Source organism: Psammomys obesus, unplaced genomic scaffold, assembly GCF_907164565.1.
Source record: "Psammomys obesus unplaced genomic scaffold, mPsaObe1.curated_primary_1811, whole genome shotgun sequence".
NCBI lineage: Eukaryota > Metazoa > Chordata > Mammalia > Rodentia > Muridae > Psammomys > Psammomys obesus.
Window position 1 is genome coordinate 355,296 of NW_026591450.1, and position 18,470 is coordinate 373,765.

General features: G+C 47.9%; 1 protein-coding gene across 1 annotated transcript in view; it reads right to left on the bottom strand.

Moving 5' to 3' along the window:
- The window catches only part of LOC129679188 (protein THEMIS3-like), a 41,510-nt gene extending 23,779 nt beyond the window's left edge, over positions 1-17,731 (bottom strand). The window contains 3 exon segments of the mRNA XM_055610121.1: positions 10,956-11,113; positions 15,904-16,086; positions 17,666-17,731. Of these exon segments, the coding sequence (XP_055466096.1) occupies positions 10,956-11,113; positions 15,904-16,086; positions 17,666-17,731 (407 nt within the window).
- Between the last annotated feature and the right edge of the window lie 739 nt (positions 17,732-18,470).

The following is an 18,470-nucleotide window of genomic DNA, read 5'->3' on the forward strand; positions in this document are numbered from 1 at the left end:
GTACAGGGGACGTGGATTTCACTGACTGCCAGCGAGGCTTCTGAGAAAGGCTCGGGGCCCTTTGCTTCCTTATACTGCACAGTATCACAAGATGGCACTGTGACCACAGCAAAGGTGCTTAGAGCCCATCCCTGCCAGGGACTGGAATCCCCCGCAGGAGATTCATGTGTGGCTACTGGTAGGAATGATGCCCCATCCTGGTTCCATGCTTGGGGACGGTTGTACAATTAAAGAATGTGCTTCCGTTTGTTACGAGGCGACTTTAGTGTGTTAGCAAATACTATACCAACACCACCTGAAAGACATCTGTAGACATAGTCGTTACATAGTCGTTACATAGTCGCTCTGGGCGGCATCATTTATTTTTCTTCCACAAAGAATACATAAATGGGGAAAATAAACTGTATTTACAACTTCGAAGCATTTTTTGTTCCATAAATTCTCCGTCAGACACTCTCATCATAATTTTCAAAATAGGATTTTTATTTTTACTATTACAGTGCAATTAACAGTTCCTTATATCCAGTTCAACTGAAACGCCCTTGATTCAACATTTCAGGGCCTGCTGCCTCGTGTTTTTGTTTGTTTGTTTTGTTTTTTGTTTTTATTTTATTTTCCTTTGTTTTGTCAAGTGGACACAAGCTGGAGTCACCTGAAAAGAGGAAACCTCAACTGAAAAGAACACTTCCTTCAGCTTGGCCTGTAGGCAAATCTGTGGGGGCGTTTTCTTGATTGATCATTGATGGGTAAGGGGCTCAGCTTACGATGGGCTGTACCATGCCTTAGCTGGTCCTGGTGCTGTAATAAAGCAGACCTAGCAAGCCATGAGGAGCAATCCAGTAAATAGCACCCCTCCATGGCCTCTGCATCAGCTCTTGCCTCCAGTTCCTACCTTGACTTCCCTCCAGGACAGACTCTAATTGAAAGCTGAAATAAACCCCGTCTTCCCGAAGCTGCTTTGGTCATGGTGTTGAAACCCTAACCAAGGCGTGAGGACAGAGGTGAGGCAGGGAGAGCAGGGATTTTCCAGACAACTTACTACACACGGCGCAATAGTCACATCGGAGTGACACCTGCGAGTTCACCTGCTGAGCTGTCCCCTACGAAGATAGCATTCACTCCCCTCAGACAAGGTGGTCTAGCACACCCTCACTCACCCCTGGGGAAGAACCCTGGTAGAGTCAGGAGAGAGGGGTGGGGAAGCTTCTGGGAGCTTCCAGATGGGAAGCGCCGCAGGTTTTCACCCATGACTCCAGGTGCTGTGGAAGAAGTCTTGCGAGGCCCACACCCACCTTCATCACCACCTGCCTTGGCACCTCTTCTGGGAGCCCGTTGCTGTCCCACAAAGCGACTGTATTTCACAGATTCGTTGTTGTGAGCTGCAGAACAGTGACTTGGCGGAGAACCTCTCACCGGTGGGTATAATGTCCAAAAAGGTGGTTAGTGAGTGAGCAAGGCGAAGCACTGTGGCAGAAGCCACACTGTCACCAGTCTCCAAGGAGGTCTTGAGGCATCAGTTGACAAACTGTCCTACAGCACCATGGACCCTTCCAAAGGCATGTGTTAGCGGCTGGGGCCATGAGGGACGGACAAAGAGATTTCAATAAGAAGGTCTTAGTCCAGCAAATGGACTCGTGTTTCTCTTTCCGTGATGAACACCAGGACCAAACGCTGAATCAGGCCTGTGGTGCAGAGATGGAGGCAGTAGCCAGGCTCTACCGAGTGATGAGCCTTTATGGTACTTTGTTCAACCTAACCACTACTCTGCAGACACCGCCCTGTTTATTACTGGTGAAGATTCGAGTGCCGTAGTAATCAATCATCCATTTTTGTCCAGCATCACACAAGACATTAAATAAAAAGGTTGGGAAAGGGAGGAAGGCCTGGAGAACAGACTAGCAGCAGCCGGCAACTGAGGACAGTGCTGGCTAAGCGCTCCAGGCTCCAACCTCATGAGCGCACGAACGGGCTGAATTTGGTAGTCCGTCAGGCCCACAGCCATGTCCCAGCAAAGAAACTAGGCCTCACGGAGGTTAACTCTCCAAGGGCTTCCTTCACTGAGAGGAGCTGGGGTGTGGCCCCTTCATTAAGGCTACGCTCCACCCTCTGTGGCTCTTGCTTCCTCTGGAACCTTCGCTCAGCAGCAAACTCAGGGCCTCAGCCTCTTCCTCCACAGATCACCCTACCTGCTGGGTACCATTTGAGACAGAGGTAGGACTGACTGCCAGATTTCCGGGATCTGGAATCACTGAAGAGACAAGCCTCCAGGCATGCCTGTGATGGAGTTTCTCCACTGGGTTAATTGAGGTGGGAGTCCCGCCCCAAACGTTGGCAGTACCCTGCCGTGGGCTGGAGTCCCAGACCGAATGTAAAGGAAACAGAGCTGAGCGCTCTTCATTCTCTGTTTCCTTACTGTGGATGCCATGTGACCGGTTGCCTCAGATAAACCCTCTTCGCTTCCTTGGCTTTTGTCAGATATTTTGTGCAGCAAGAAAAGTAAACAAGACACCTGAAATGCAAAGAGCGTCCCCAAGGGAGTATTTCCTTTTCTCTGTAAGTCTCTCCGGGATGAGCACGCAGGGCCCCAGGGACAACAAGACAAAGCCGGCAACCCAAACCTGTTTCTGATCAAACACCCCTGCCTCACTTCCACAACCCCTGCTCAGAGCAGAGCATCCATATCCTTGCCCTTCCTCGCCCCGACTCCTACACATCTCGGAAAGCTTGTGTCCTAGCCTCCTGTCCTCTTTGCCTTTGCAAGCTCCACCCCGCCCCGAGGCAGCCCTGTGTTCCGCACAGTTCCCCAGACTCCGAATCTAGTGGGTGGATTCCAGCCAGCTGTCTCCTCAGCACCCTTACTTCTAGCCTCCCACCCCCAAGGCCCAGCGCCAATCCCTTCCTCACACTTCACAATTTCTTTGGGCCTGATGGTCTCAAACCTTAGGGTGTGGTGGAGTCTTCCAGAGATGCCCTCTGGAAGTGTAAAAGGGTTCTGAGTGAGCAGTCTGAGGTGGGTGGGCACAGGAAAGCACATTTTAACGGAACACCCAGGGATGCTGCCGTGAGGGTGGGGGTGGGGGTGGGGCACCACACTTGAGCAGAGTGGCTTTGAGCTGTGCTCAGCCCTGACTGCCTGTGACAGTCACCTGGGGAGGCCTAGCAGCCAGCCAGGCCCGGCTCCACCTCAGCCTAATGAAATCAGCTGTTCTAGAGTGAGGCCACCACAGGCATTTTAGAGCCCCTCAACCCCCATGGATCCTGATGCAGAGCCATCTACTGCCCTAGAGAGCCTGACTCGTCCTTATTTCTTTGGGCTCTGGCTTGCAGGAGACCCTCTGTGTTCTCACTTCGCCTAGCAGAACCATAGGCAAACCTACATCAAGGCGAGATTCTGCTGTTTCCACTACTGAACCGGAGCTGTGGAACACACACACATTAGGGCCACAGAATCCTCTCCCCAGCTGCTGTGGTCCGGTGCGTGGAGCGAATACACTGCAAAGCCCTGTCAACCTCCTCAGGCTCCTGGGTCTCAGGTACGGGGTAAAATACTCAGGGCCACGGCTCACAGCTCACTGCTAGAGAGCGTGGAGCAGCCGGGGTCTCGTGGCCAGGGCTGTTAACAGGCAAACATGATTCCACAGCAGCAATTTCTAACGACGAGAGACAATCTTCTGGGTTGGGTTTGAGGCAGAGCAGACACGTGAGGAAGTCATCTGTAATCATTATGTTTGGTGGACTTTTAAAGGTCAGTATTTTTATTTTTTGATTGCTGAATAAAAACTGTCTATCGTATATAACATGGTGTTTTGAACTATGTACACGTATTTCATATGGTCATACGGGGTATGATTACCTCACAGATTTACTATTTGGGGGAGTACTTTTTCAGCATTTTATGGTATTTTTTTGAGTAGAAGTTACTGACTGCAGTAAGCATCTTTATCTGAGGCATTGCTTTGGTATATGCAACCATGTCTGAAAATCCGAAATGGAACATTTCAGAAACAAATTATAAACTTTAAATTGTTCAACATGGTGACTATCATGATTAAATCTCTTCCTTTGTGTCCCCCGTCTGGCCCGCCCAGGCTGTAAATGATGCCCCGGCCAGGCTATCTGCCTTGTATTCATTACCTGCTCGACAGTCCCTAGGTAGCCATGTCCGTGGGAATCACAGTGTTGGTTTTCAGGACTTGGAGAACAAGAGTAGGAATGCTGGTGTGAACGTGGAGGAAGGGGGTTCCTACATACCGGTGCTGGGAGTGTGAACTAGTGTAACTACTTTGAAATCACTCTAGAAGTTTCTAAACAAAAAAACAAAACTAGAAATAAGGTACCATTTGACCCAGCTATGAGCACGTTCACGAAGGGCTGTGTCTTACTACTACAGAGACACTTGTGTCTTCACACCTCTTGCTGCTCTTGTCACAACAGCTAGGAAAGGGGATCAGCCTATGCGTCTATCAGCTTATGGGTAACGGATAACCACCATATATGCAACGGAATATTCAGCTGTAAAGAAAAAGGAAACCATGAAAATTTCAGGAAAACAGATGGAACTGAAAAAAAAAAATACTGAAAGAAGTGACCCAGGCCCAGAGAGTCAAATACTGTATGCTCTTGCATGTGGATGACGGTTTTGAAGTTCTGGTTGCTTAAATTGGAACATCTGTAGAGACGTGGACATGGCAAAAGGGGCCATAAAAGAGGGAATAAGAAGCTGTAAGTGAAACAGGATCAGATGAATGGGGAGGAGGTCCCCCCTATCAGTGGACTTGGAAAGGGGCACAGTGGAGATGAGGGGAAGGGAGGGAGGGACTGGGAGGGAATGAGGGATCGGGACACAGCTGGGATACAGAGTTAATAAAATGTAACTGATAAGAAAAAAATAAAATTAAAAAAAAAAAGCTGTACGTGAATCTGTGAACTTGGAAAGGGGCAGGGAGAAGCCGAGGGAAGAAGGGTAGGATTAGGAGGGAATAAGAGAGTGGGATACAGCTGGGATAAAGAGTTAATAAAATGTAACTAATAATAATAAACAATAAAAAACCCTTACATATTTATCAAAATAAATTTCCTTTGAATTAAATAAAAAGGAGTTAAAAATAAAAAAAAAAAAGAAGCTGTAAGGGATGGGGATGGTAGAGCAATGCCTGCTGTGAAAGAGAGGGAGGGACTGCCATCGTGGCCTCCTTACTGTCACGCGCTCCCAACCACGATGCGTGTGCCACACAGGCTCCTTCAGACCGAGGACTGTGAATTTCCGAGCCCCAAACCCTAGACTCTCCTGCTTTTCACTTATTTTCATAGGGATTTTGCCAGAACGGTGGAGGCTGATTAAAAAGAGCTGCAGTGAACTTTGGGGGAAATGGACAAATCTGTCGTCTTTGTGCAGTCAAGTCTGGAGCTGCCATCTCTTCCCCCCAGTGTGTACTGGGTACGCCTGTGAGTCTGCACTCGGCGTCTGGCTATCAGAAGCTTGGCATGACTGTGCAAGGGGATGCTGCTTGCTGTTTATTCCCTTGACGTCAGAACTCCTCATTTATAAATCAGAGATTATTGTGCCTGTTCCCAGACTTAATTTAATCTCATTCACAAGGATTAGGTTGTAGTTTTAAAGACTTTTCTCAACTTCCTCCTGGAACGTGTTATGAAAGGGTAAAACATTGAGATGATATCATCATTGCATCAGCCTTTGTAAGCCTTAAACTGTGCACACAGATATCCAAGATGCCCAGCAACTCTAAAAAAAAAAAAAAAATCATAAAATCATAAGAGTTAGAAACACAGTCAAATACTATGGCAAATCAAAAGAGGCCACAGTAACGTTCTCCTTGCTGAGCTCCATCGATATACAACCCCATCTACCTTCTCCACGAGAATGGACCACCAGTGTTTGCTCTTGATCACCAGTGCACGTTAGAGAACGACCTGTGGGTTCGCCAGGGAAGGCTGGGGATTACCTTGGCTCCCCTCTCAGGTAATTGTGACCATCGTCAACAATGAGATGGCAACCGAAGTAGGTGGGGTAGAGTGACTTCAGTAAATGGCACAAAGACACCAGGACAGGTGAAAAATAAAGTGAAGCTTAAAGGCCTTGCCTTGATGTGGGAGCTGGGATCACGCCCTGGGCCAGCTGGTATGGTGGGTTGCAGCACGCTGTCTCCACTGGGTGCCACCTGAGGGGAAGTGGAGGAGTCCTTTGGCTATGCTAGCCGTGGCAATGTCCCTCATCAGTGAACTCACTGTCTAGGTTCACCGTTCACCTATTTCAATCCATCAGTGTTCCCAAGTTCTACCCTCTAGGAAGTTAACTAGAAAAATACATGTTTCTCCTGGACCCTTTGCTATTTTTCTCTGCCTCTGTGGCTTCTGCCACCCATGGACTCAACCTGGCTTTTCAAATGATGACAGGGAAGCTGAAGAGGCCACCCTTCACTGACGAGTCACAGATTTGAAGGTGTAATGGCGCAGCTCCCAGTCTCCAATTCATTTAACGAATCAAGCCTTCTGATGACTCTAGAGGAAAACGTACTCCTGAGTGCAAAGGGCTGTCGGGTTTCCCTTACCACTGAGAAGCAGGGTGGCTATGGGGAAGACAGAAGAGCAGAGGAGGGCCTCAGGGCGAAGAAAAATGGCAACCTGACACCACTGTTGTATACTGTAGGGAACAATTCAGTCCATGGTTTCATCTTCAAAATAAGTGTCCTAGAGATTTTCAGCTCATTCTTGCTGCCCTTCTAGAAAAGTCCTCGAGAAGTACCTCTCTTCTTCATCCCATTACTGACGTAGACCCACGAGGCCCCGTTTGAACAAATGCATAGTGCGAAAATGCTTTCTTTTAGAACAGAGACCGATTTCCGAATTTACCATGGAGAACCATGTAGCCTTCAGAATTAGGAAGGTTCAATCCAGAGAGCTATCGAATCAGTTACTTCACCAATTCATTGTGTTGTTGTGGTAGGCATGCTTAACATTTCAGTGATTTTTTAAGCACCCAAGACGTTATCATCCCCTGTGGTCAGCATCCATTGCAGCAGCTCACAAAGACATTTCTTAACCTTTTTAGATTCCACCTATCGGCGAGAATATATAGTATGTATCTTTCCAAATCTCAGTTATTTGTTTCCCTTAGCATAATGTATGTCAATTCCAGCCATTTTGTTGCAAATGTCAGACTTTTATCTTTATAAAAGATGTATAGTATTCCATCACTCTTATGTATCCATTCATCCACTGATGGACACTTGGATTGATTCCATACCTTGACTACTGTGAATCAGGATGGCCAAAAAGATGAATTTTAGTGGAAACTGATTAACAGATGTCTTCCTGGAATATTAGAATAGACCAAAACACACAATTTCAAGAAGAAACATGGCTATGTTCCTCTAAGGGCCGTGAGAAAATAAGTTCCCAGTTTCGATCAACTAGCAGTACCAACAATAGCTGTGATGTTTTACTTTCCAGGGAGTTTCACTGAAGCCAGAGGGGAGAGCGATGGGCCTACAAGTCTGAAGATGACATCAGCCGAGCAGAGAATGGGTCATTTTCTTTTTTTTAAATAAAAGAGCACATTGTAGGATTTTTCTGATGACCGTCCAGGCTGCTCTCTGAAGTGACCAAGTCTCACGGGACTTCAAAGTGGCATGACTCAGTGTATACTTGAGTTTTACTTTCTGGAATCCCAAGCTGACAGCCCCGGGTATGGAATGATCTCTGTGCTTCAAATAGCCATGGGAAGACTGAGATTGCCTCTGCTAGAATAGTAAGCATCTTTGTTTCGGGGAGAAAGATGTTTTTAACAACCATTCTAAATCAATCTTCCTTAGATGTTGGCAAAGGGTGTGTCTCTGCCTAGACACAAACAAACAGGAGTCCGCTTAGTGAGACTTCCTCCTGCCCTGGCCATTGCATCTTATACTTGACTCGTATTTCCTCCCTTGAGCCTCCTAAGGAACATGGGAAACTTGCCTCACTGTCTAGGTGGAGAGATAGGGCTGGGCTTCAAGGGAGAAGCAGTCCAGAGATATGGGGTAAACTGGAATACAGAAGGTGACAGAGAACCAGATGTCTATGAAGCCAAGTGTGTGAGGATGGCCTAACCGTTTTCGGTTGGTTACAAAGCATCAGCAGCTTACCACTGGCTCACAAAACCCACCTGCATTTCACCATCAGCTCTTCTGTGTGGATGGTGTAGGAAGCAGGCTCACGTGGCTAGGCATAAAGGCACTTCTGCTTCTTACATCAATTCATTTGTGGTTCAGGAGGCAAAGCCAGTATTGAGGGCAGTTTCTTGTTGGATGTAGGAACAAAGGCTTGGAGAGTTATTAATTCATCCAACAAACATTTATTCTTTTGTTTCTGTGGGTTCACCTGAGAACTGAAGCTAACAGCATTTTATTTTCTGTGAAAGAATTTTGTGATTCGTCTTGTTGCTTCATGGACAGTGTCTTGCAGCAGACGCAACAATTCAGGCATTTTCCAGGCACCAGGAGATAGAGGACACCCTCTATGAGATGCACTCCCCACCCCCGTTCCCTAAGCAGGGTTTTTACTACCTTTGATCTGGCTACCCAGATTCTCTTCTATATTAATTAGTTACTTGTTTTGTTGCTATGAAAAAACAAAACAAAGCCAAAACATCTGACAACAAAAACTTCAGGAAGAAATAATTTATCGTGGCTCATAATTCCAAGGGACATCGTAGTGGGGCGGGCATAGCTCCAAGAGCTTGAGATAGCTTCACGTCAAATTGCATCAGCAGCCAGAGAGCACGGGGCGATGACTGCTTGTGCTCAGTTTGCTCTCTCATTGCTGTTTGGTCCAGGACCACAGTCTATGTGAAAGGGCTGCCCATATTCAGTATTCCTACCTCGCCTAGCCCTCTCAGCCTGGCCCAGAGATCTCTCTTCAAGGTTATTGTCAATTCCATCAAGCTGACAAGCAAGATTAAGCACCACGCCCTCCCTACTGTTGTCCTACTGATGTCATCATGTGTCCATGCTGATCACAGGCCCTTGACGGCACCAGAGAGGCAGCCGGCTGAGTCCCAGTAAGTACTTTGTGCCAAGAGCACACTCAACAACCATGTACAGTTCCAATAATCATATTTCCAATGCTTTAGTAATGATCTCCATCTTCCAGCTAAGAAGTACTGTGCATGGGAATCCTCTGGAAAACCCCTCTTAGCTTCAATCAGAAGGGGAATGAAGCATGCAGGAGCCTCCAGGAGAGCCTGGGCAGGAGTGATTTTATTCCCATTCCCATTCCCATTCCGATTCCCATTCCTATTACATCCTAAACACAGTTTCCTCTCCTCCCAGTCCCTCCCCACACTGCCTCTGCCCCATCCTCATCCACTCCTCTATTTCTACTCAAGAAATGGCAGACCTCCCATGGATATCGACCAGCCATGGCACATCAAGTTGCAGTAAGACTAGGCACCTCCCCTTATATCAAGGTTGGTGGAGGCAGCCCAGTATGAGGAAAAGGGTCCCAAAAGCCAGCAAAAGAGTCAGAGATGGCCCCTGTTCCCGCTGTTAGGAGTCCCACGGGAAGAATGATTTTTACTTGTTGTGAGTCCCTGGCCCAGGCTGGCTTTGGACTCACATGGCTGAAGCCAGTGCAGAGATCAAAGCACTGCTCACGAAGGAAGTAGAATTCCTGAACTGGGCAGAATTCTGGTACCTCAAGGACTGAAAAGGCTGTGGTAGAGCAGAACTCCCTAGAGTCTCTGTCAGCAGCTGGCATGAGCCTGGTGCTGAGGTGGGAAGCTGCGCAACTGCTCTCTGTGGCTGTCCTCGACAGGGCTTGCGATGAGATTTCCTCAACCACCCGCTTCGGCCTCAACACAAGCCTGCCCGTGCCTCAGTTTCTCAGCAGAGCCCAGGGTGGCTGGCGGGTGGTTTGGGGCTGACTGATTTTATATCTCGCTTTAAACAGAGGACTGTAATTCTTCTCTTGTTCAAATTGCCAAAGGCAAGCTTCTCTGTCTTCCTAGTACCCACAGTGGAGGCCAGAGAGGCAAGCTGGGTACACAGACAGTTGGTAAAGCCAAGTGAACCCTCTCTCACAGAGTCCCTGTGCTCCAGATGGGACCGGCAGCAAATCTGGCAACAACTGCTTGCCCCCAGATTTCTATTTGTCTCATGGCCCAGCAGACAGAAACATGAGAGAGACAGGGCTGGGAGAACCTTTCACTTTGTGTCCTGTGGGATTCGGTAACTAGAATGGAGCCAGGGAGTGTTGCTGACTCTTTCTCAGGAAAGGGCTGGTGACTCAATCAAAGCAGAGAGAATATGGTTTTTAAATCCTGTTTGCTCCATTCAATGTTGCCAGCCTGCCATGTTCCAACAGAGAGCTCCGCTGGATGGGAAGACATGCCAAATGAGGCACAGGGCAAACACAGCTGTGGTTCAGTCATTTGTCACCGGTAGGACCCTTCGTCAAGGAAGCAGACAGGGCCCATGAGATAGAAGCCCCTAGTCTTTGCTGGAGACTTTCACAGTGCTCTAAGCTCTTGTTCTCCCTTTTTCCTTGGATCACCACTTAGCTGACTAAATGCTACCAGCAATGACTTCTGATTTATTTTAGTCTCCCCCTCTGAACTTAAATGACCAAGTTTACTGAAGAGCAGTTCACTGGTGCTCTGCTCATCTGGACTCATCTTGATAATGCCAGCGATAACACAGGTCAGCTGCTCTAAGATTCACATGACTGGGACAACATAACGGCTCTCAGCTTCCGACATGAGCCTGAAGCCGCTGCCTCCGAGTCCTCAGCTGTGGCCTTCCTAGCTCTGTTCCACAGCTGGGTTCCTGATGTACACTCCAGGCAGATAAATGCTCTTCCAGGGATGCTGCTGCTATCTGGTGTGCTGAGAGGAGGAGCCGGCGAGCTGATGCCCTGCAGGGTCTCCTTTCACCTGCTGTTCCATTTTACAGCCCACTTACGCTCCATCGCCACCGACAGACACATAAGCATGTCCTGCTGCAGCCAGGCACGTGGGCAATCCGGGAGGTGCCGCTCTCAGAGGTCCCAGGCACGGTGCATTAGGCAGAGGGCCAGCAGGTTCCCCTCCCAGAGAGCTCTCCATCTCATTAGTTTCTCCCTGTACAGCAAAATGCTCGGCCATCTAGGTTAGAGCAATCAGGGCAGAATTGCTTGCGGCCGTGATGGGAGCTGCGCTAGATTCCCGAGGCTTTAGACAGTGCTGTTCTGTGAACTGTGGCATTTTAAAGTAGGGCTAACTCGGATGGCAAGTGTATTTATCCCATGCCCATTTCCCTTGCTTTGTTCCGAATGGGAAGCGAGAAACGAATGCAGGTGTCAGCCTCAGATCCTTAGCTGGCTCCAGGAAGCTCTACTCTGGGCTTAACAGTAAAACACAGCACGTTTTGGGAATAAGCAGGAAATGTATTTTGCTCTGCTGTGAATCAGGCAAGGGCTTTGACAGTCAAACAGGATTTGAGAGCCGAAGAATCTTTTTTTATCTGTAAAGTTAAACAAACTGAACCTGAGACTTAGATGCTGAAATGACTGGGATAGCTGGGTGCGTGTGGATGGATAGGCAATAAGTTACTTCACAAGGCTGTTATTGATCCTACCATTCGTCCAATTGTCAGTGGATCATCCGTTTTCCTAATTGGAAGAAAGCTTAGCAACCACATGGGTTGATGACAATCAGGCTTCTCGCTCATGGACTCACTGATTGATTCCTATGAATTTCCAGGTCCACTCACCAGGGAGAATCTGCTAACAGTCAGCATGGCGTTAGGCCTGAGATTGGTCCCTGAAAACTGATTTGCAAGAGGTGGTAAGAAGGACACTTACACATACCATTTCAACATAGAAAGAAAGATGAAGGTGGCCTCACTGGGGTCTCGGTCAGTCCAAAGCCTGGGCTGAGGGCAAGGCAGAACCTTCCAGGCAAATGTAGCCTTAGGCTGAGTTTGGTTCATCCACAGAGTTTCTGGTTTCTGGTGGCAGTGGCTACGTTTTATAAGTACTTTACCCAGGCTGTGGAATTAGACACAGAGACATCTGATATTGGGCTTCAGGAAGCTGCAGGATCTGAGATCTGGGGCTGGGAAGTGGGCTTCTGGAGGAAACCGCAGGCAGTAGAGGGAAGTAGTCAGAGCCTGGAAAAGCTGCCGTGTCTGCATGCACATGTGCCTGCCTTCTTCCCTGTCAGTATTCCCACCCTTGATGACAGGAACGATGGCAAGGCTTAACACCAAAAGCAAACCTTCCTGATGCTCAGAGCCCTGTTTAAGATTAAAATGTTCACTTCTCCCCACTACGTCTTGTAGATTCCTAATAACATAGAAGAAGATGCTAACAAAATGGCTGGCCCTCCTTACCTGCAGTTTCTGTGCCTTCAGACGGAAACAGCCATGGTCAGAAATATTTGGAGAAAAAAAAAACCTGATTCAGGAGGATAGTGAGGTCAAGGCCAACCTGGGCTATGTAGTTAGATTGTCCTAAACAACAACAACAACAAGTCAGTACTGAACTTGTCCAGACCAACCATTTACATAACATTTATATTCCGCTAGATATTATAATCTAGGAATGATTTCAAGTAGATGGGAGGGTACATGGTAGATTACATGCAAAGGTGATTTTCCTTGGCACCAGTCCCTTCCACACACCGTGTTGTTTAGGACGTCTTAGGTTAGATGGTGTTTAAATCTTCCTCTGACTGACTTGTTTCTTTTGTTCAAAATGTGAAGCTTTTTCTTTTATTTTTTAAAGCTATGTGTATATGTGCAAAGGTACCTGAAGAGGCCACAGAAAAGACTCAGATTTCCTGGAGCTGGAGTTACAGGTGATTGTAAGCCACCCAAAGTGGATGCCAGGAACTGAACTTGGGAACCCGGGAAGAGGAGCAGGTGCTCTTAACCACGGAGCCATTTCTCCAGCCAAAAAGGCACTGCCGTTGTCCTCAAACTCCTGTCTCCGCCTCTTCAGCATGTCCTACTGGTGTGAATGAGCACCACAGGCCTAAGTCTAGCTGTGACCCACATCTGCCTTCTGCCATGCTAAGGAAAAATGTGACACGTTGAAACCGGGCACCTGTGGGTGCCTCCCTAGTGCCTACACAGCTGCCCTGTGGCCGGACTGAACTCAGTGGCACACCACACACACCCAGTAGACAGAAGGGCCACACTTTACTAGGAAGCGTTCCTCGAGAAATCCCAAATGCAGTGCTGACAAGGCTGAGTGAGCCCTGTTGCCGACGCACTTACGAAAAAGCACCAGCTTTTAGCTTGGAGTCGTAAGTCACGTGTTGCTTTATTCGGAAAATGCCTGTTCAGTTTTGATACCCACCACACAGCCAGCCCTCCTTCCTCCCTTCCTCACAACCTGAGGGACATGGCCGCCTTGTCGCATGGGGCAAGGCCCTGCAAGGCTTTGAAAAAAATTTGTTTGTTCCATTCACCAAAATGGTATAAAAATAGTAAGGGTAGTCAATGGTGATTGATTAATATAAAAACAAATAATGCTTGTGATTGCAATTTAAAGAGGGGTGTTCCCCACTTTGATTAAGCTGACCCTCTGGGCCACCCTTAACAGACAGAACGCTAATCAGCAAATGAATGCAGAGAGAAAGAAGCAATGCAGCGAGTGTCCAGCTCTGCCTGGCCTGGCCCAGGGCTGCCCTCTGCTCTCCCTAACCCTTCAGCCTTTTGCACTGAAATCCGAACCAGGCCGAGGTCAAAGCAGCTGTGTGACTGCTGCTTCACCCTTAAGCTCTACGTGGTGAATCATCCTGACTGGCGCTGGGAACTCTGCCCTTGGCAGTATTAAAGCACTGGGTGCCCATCAGCGGCTTGGTGAGTTGCCTAAGCAGTCACAGATGGTTAGGCAGAGACCTTGAAAGGTTAGCCACCTGGCAGCAAGCGAGGGTGAAATTGAAGCAAGGGAGCCCTTCCATCATGCGCTCCAGCTGCGCCCCTCACAAGCCCAGTTGCCAGAACTCCAAATTTGTGGATGTGCCGGCTCTTCCTGCTTTCTGGCCACCCTGGGGCTTCCTGGTCCCCAGTGCATTTATCTCACACTTGAGCCTCCAGAGAGAGAGAGGAGAGAGAGAGAGAGAGAGAGAGAGAGAGAGAGAGTCCTCTTTAGAGCTGAGCGGGTTCCACTTCCTGTCACTTTCATATCATGATGGCAGGTCTTTGAATCTGAGGGGCAGGGACACAGTCCACAAGCCCTGAGCCAGCAGGTAAGTCTTCTGGCTGTTCATATAGAGTCCTGTGTGTTAGGACAGTTTCTGTCCCTGCTTCCTGGGGAGGCTGGGCCATGATGCACAGACAATGGTGGAGAGAAAAGCAGGGGCATTGGGTTCTGGGCAGGCCTGTTGCCTGGGGCGGGGGCGGGGATGGAGGTGGTTTGTGTGTGTGTGTGTGTGTGTGTGTGTGTGTGTGTGTGTGTGTGTCGGCAATCACCTGTCAGCTGCAGCTTCCTCAGAAAGCCTGTCCTCTCAGAGGTTCTGTTTGCCAGAGGCGCTCACCATCACCTAAGCTCCAAACCTGAGCTAACAGAAGCACAGCTTTAGATGAGAACATCCTGGGCCTCAGCTGGGAAGAAGGGCTCATGGAGAAGACAAAGGCAGGGATTGCGCCTCGCACATCAGAGCAGGCTCACAGCTTGGACTACATCAGTAGGCATGGCCTGGGGATGTGGGCTCTGGGGAACATTCCAGAAGCCTCTTACCTTCCCAGTTAATTCTGATCTCAGAAATGCTTTCCCAGAATCCTGAAGAGCAACACTGATATTTTCATTCCTTCTCTCCCAGGGAATTCATGCTTCAGATTCTTCATTTGTGTTCTGGGAGAGCGGGAGAATGTATGTCTATACCCAGAGACGGGAGCCCCTGGGGCTATGGTTAGAATGGAGAAGCCACTGACAGGATCTTACTGTTACCACAGTTTCCTTCGCATCTGTCTAGAACTACTGTTTGGTGATGCTGCGTCCATGGCTTAAACGTTATTGATTTGTTTTCTTATTTTAGGTGTATGGGTGTTTTGCCTGCATGCATGTCTATGCACCCTGTGCTATACAGTTTCTAAGGAGGACAGAAGATGGCATCGGATGCCTTGGAACTGGAGTGACAGAGGGTGGGGACCACAGTGTGAGAGCTGAAAACCACACCTCTGACCTAAGAGCAGCCTGTGCTCTTAACCATAGAACCCTGTCTCCAGCCCCAGCTCCCATCGTTCTGTAGATAAGAAGTCATCAGATATGTTTTTGGATCAGCGTTGGGGTTAGTTAGGGGTTAGTCAGCTTGTCTGCTCTGGCACCAGTGTCATGGGAGTTTCTGTTTCTTTGAAAACTCAGTTGCGTTATGTAAAGATGTTTTTGTTTTAATCCCAATTTTGGGATTTTAGTCTGGGCTTTAGTTTGCCCACAGCTGATAATTGTCTGGCGGGGAGTGTGGTCTTTACCAGGTGGTAATGGCCTGCCTCGTGCAGCACAGAGAGGGGCGTGGTCCAGGACTCTGAGGGATATAAATAGGAAAGCCCAGAATGGGAAGGTGTGGGGGCGGTGTGTGGTGAGTGGCGGTTGGTTTAGAGCAGACAGATGGAGAGAGACGCTCTGTGGCGCCGTGGCTTGGAGGACACTGCTTGCTGGGATGGAGACTGGTATACCTTCCTCCCCAAGAACCCATTGACCCTAAACAGCTGGGAGAAGTAAAGGGGTCTGCGCCCCCTCTCCCCACTAACCTTATCTCTTCTACCTAGAGATGGGGGGTTAGAAAGGGGAGGCTTTAAGGAACCCCAAATAAAGTAGGGTTTAAAAATGAGCGCACCCACCAGCCTTGGCACCTACTGTGGCTCATCCCTCGATTTCAAGGCCAGAGATTGTCCATCAGGGGCCTCAGCATCCCCAACTCGCCAGCAGAGTCTCCTCCACTGTGGAGATGCAGGTGAGAGTCACTGCACCTGTGCTCCGAGCTTTGACGCCCACACAGAAGCTCTCCAGTTCTGTGGTTCTGCCTGCCTCCTTCTTCACCTGCTTCCATGACCTCTCCTTCGACCCTATTGGCTCTCTTGCTTCAGCATTTCCTAACTGACTCCACTGTAGATATGAGAGTCATTCAGAACATGGTCTGTTTATTTTCCATACAGTCTCCTTAAATTGTGAGATGGCTATTTTTTTTTGTTTCAAAAAACAAAACAAAACCAAAACATCCCCCCCCCAAAAAAAAAAACAAAACCAGACAAAGCATCCCCACAATTGAGCTGCTCTGACCATGTCTGTGGCTCTGCAGTCCTTTCCAAAGTTCTAAAATTGGCTTTTACTCTTGCATGGGAACACTTAACAACCAGATCCAGCACAAGAGAGAAGTTTACCATTTCCTCTCTGCTCATCCCCAACAGGCATGGAGTTGAGGCCATAGCACGAGCATGGGGAAAGAGCTTTGCAGGCTGCTGTAAACACCGTCAGGAGAACCTTGTTCTAGGCACAGGATTGTGCAGTCGGCTTTGCAGGCCCGTGTCTGGAAAATTCCCACCTCCTATTGCTTTCCCACCCGTCAAGGTCCAGCTGACAACCTGGCCTCCTTACATGGCACTGGACAAAAGGAGACGAAAATGACCTACAAAACGGAGGCCTCTTAATACAGAGCAAAGACAAAGAGCACTAATTGAGTAATTCGGCATCTTTTATGGAGGCAGAGTCTTCAGTATGTCAGAATATGTAATTCACTTTAAAGTTAAAAATATTTGAAATGGTTCTTTTCCCACAAGCAGCCATCATGATTCACCTTGCCCAGTGGGCAGCATGGCCACCCCTGTCATTTCCAGCAGTGAGCCCTATTTCCCCTGTTCTAACAATGCAGAGAAACTGCTAGATGGCCATCTGAGGCACAGGGTAGTGCTTGCTAACCATAGGAAATGCCTGGAGCATTATTGACATGATTTTTTTTTTCTTTTCTTTCTTTTTTTTGGTTATCATCAAGCCACCAAAAGACAATTTTTCAAGCTCACACTTATCCATGCCTTAGATTTCATGTGTCAAATTGCAGTAATTTCTCAGCAGAGTGAAAAATATTCACTGCTCAAAAATAACATCTCCCCTCTTTGTAGGCAATATTGGTGAATAGCTCCCTCCTTTCCCAGCCTCCTGTCAAATAAAAAAAAATTAAAAAATAAGTAAAGCAACCTTTCAGACAGCAGAAATATAAGAACACATTGCTAGGTGCTATATTTTATTCTGCCCAGGGCTAAGGAAAATACTTTAGCAAGTAAATATATGTCTTCCATAAACAGAACATTCTTTCTCTCTTTTCCAATATGCTACCTTCTTGGGAGAGAGGTTTCTTTCCCCCTTTAAGTTATGGTATGTTAAAGAGAAACATACAGGTTTGTTGTTGTTGTTGTGCAGGTTTATTGTTGTTTTGTTTTTTCTTTTTTGTTTTTTTCACAGGCAGATGATTCCTCTAGAATAAGACCTGATTCTCCTTAGCCTAGCATGACATATTCTGGAGAGAAGATGACTCCCACGCCTACTCCCATTCCCAAAGTCTTGCATCCAGGAGTGATAAGCAAGCCCACACTTCTTAGGAACTTGGCAAATGATGTGTCTCCAGATCCCAGAATCCTTCTCAGATACCATCCCTTTCTTTGCCACCTGAAAAATAGCTCCCATCGGTCACCTCAACTCGTCTGGGCAAGGAGTTCTGATTTAAGGAATTGATGTAAGAGTCTCAAGTTTGCTCCATGGCAACGCAGTTGGTGTTCCCCTGCAGGAGATGGTCGGCCCTGCTCAAGGCGGTGAACGGACAGCAAAAGCAGTCTCCTGTGAACAGCTAATCCGTAATCAGCCCCCTGATCATGACTTCGAGCCATGTATCATGGGGAACGAGGAAGTAACTAACTCCGAAGCCAAGAGCTGGGAAGGGCAGGGTGCCTGATTGTTTCGGTTGAATTATTTTTCTGGGAAGGCCTACTAGGCTTGTTGGGAGTATCTTCTCGATTAAAGAATCCCAAGAAGAACTATACAGCACATCACCTACGCATCCAGTCACAGCACAGGCTCTGATTCTGAAGTTGGGGTCTTGACATCTGCATTTCTGGCAGGACTCCGGATGACACCTGCTGGTTCTTAAACTACTTTTTGAGGAACAAGGAACTAAGGATTCCAGTGCTGCTTGGGTTATATGCACTAGTGACTAATCCTGAGTCACCAGTAAAGTATAGATGATTCAGTAAGGAGAGACAGAAAAGTGCTTCCCCTGGGAGTCATTGCACCAGGAGTGAGTCCAGATTTGAATTCTCTTCCTCCGTGTTCCCTGTGTCTTTATCCTCTGTCTGTCCTATGAGTCTGAATCTGTGACAGCCTTCTGAATATGTTTGTTCCTCCACTTCCGTGTTCTTATGTCTGTCTGTGTTATGAGCTATGTGGAAGTGCTGTCAGTCTGTCCCTCACAAAAGGCTTTTCTCTATTTTTATTGGACAGCA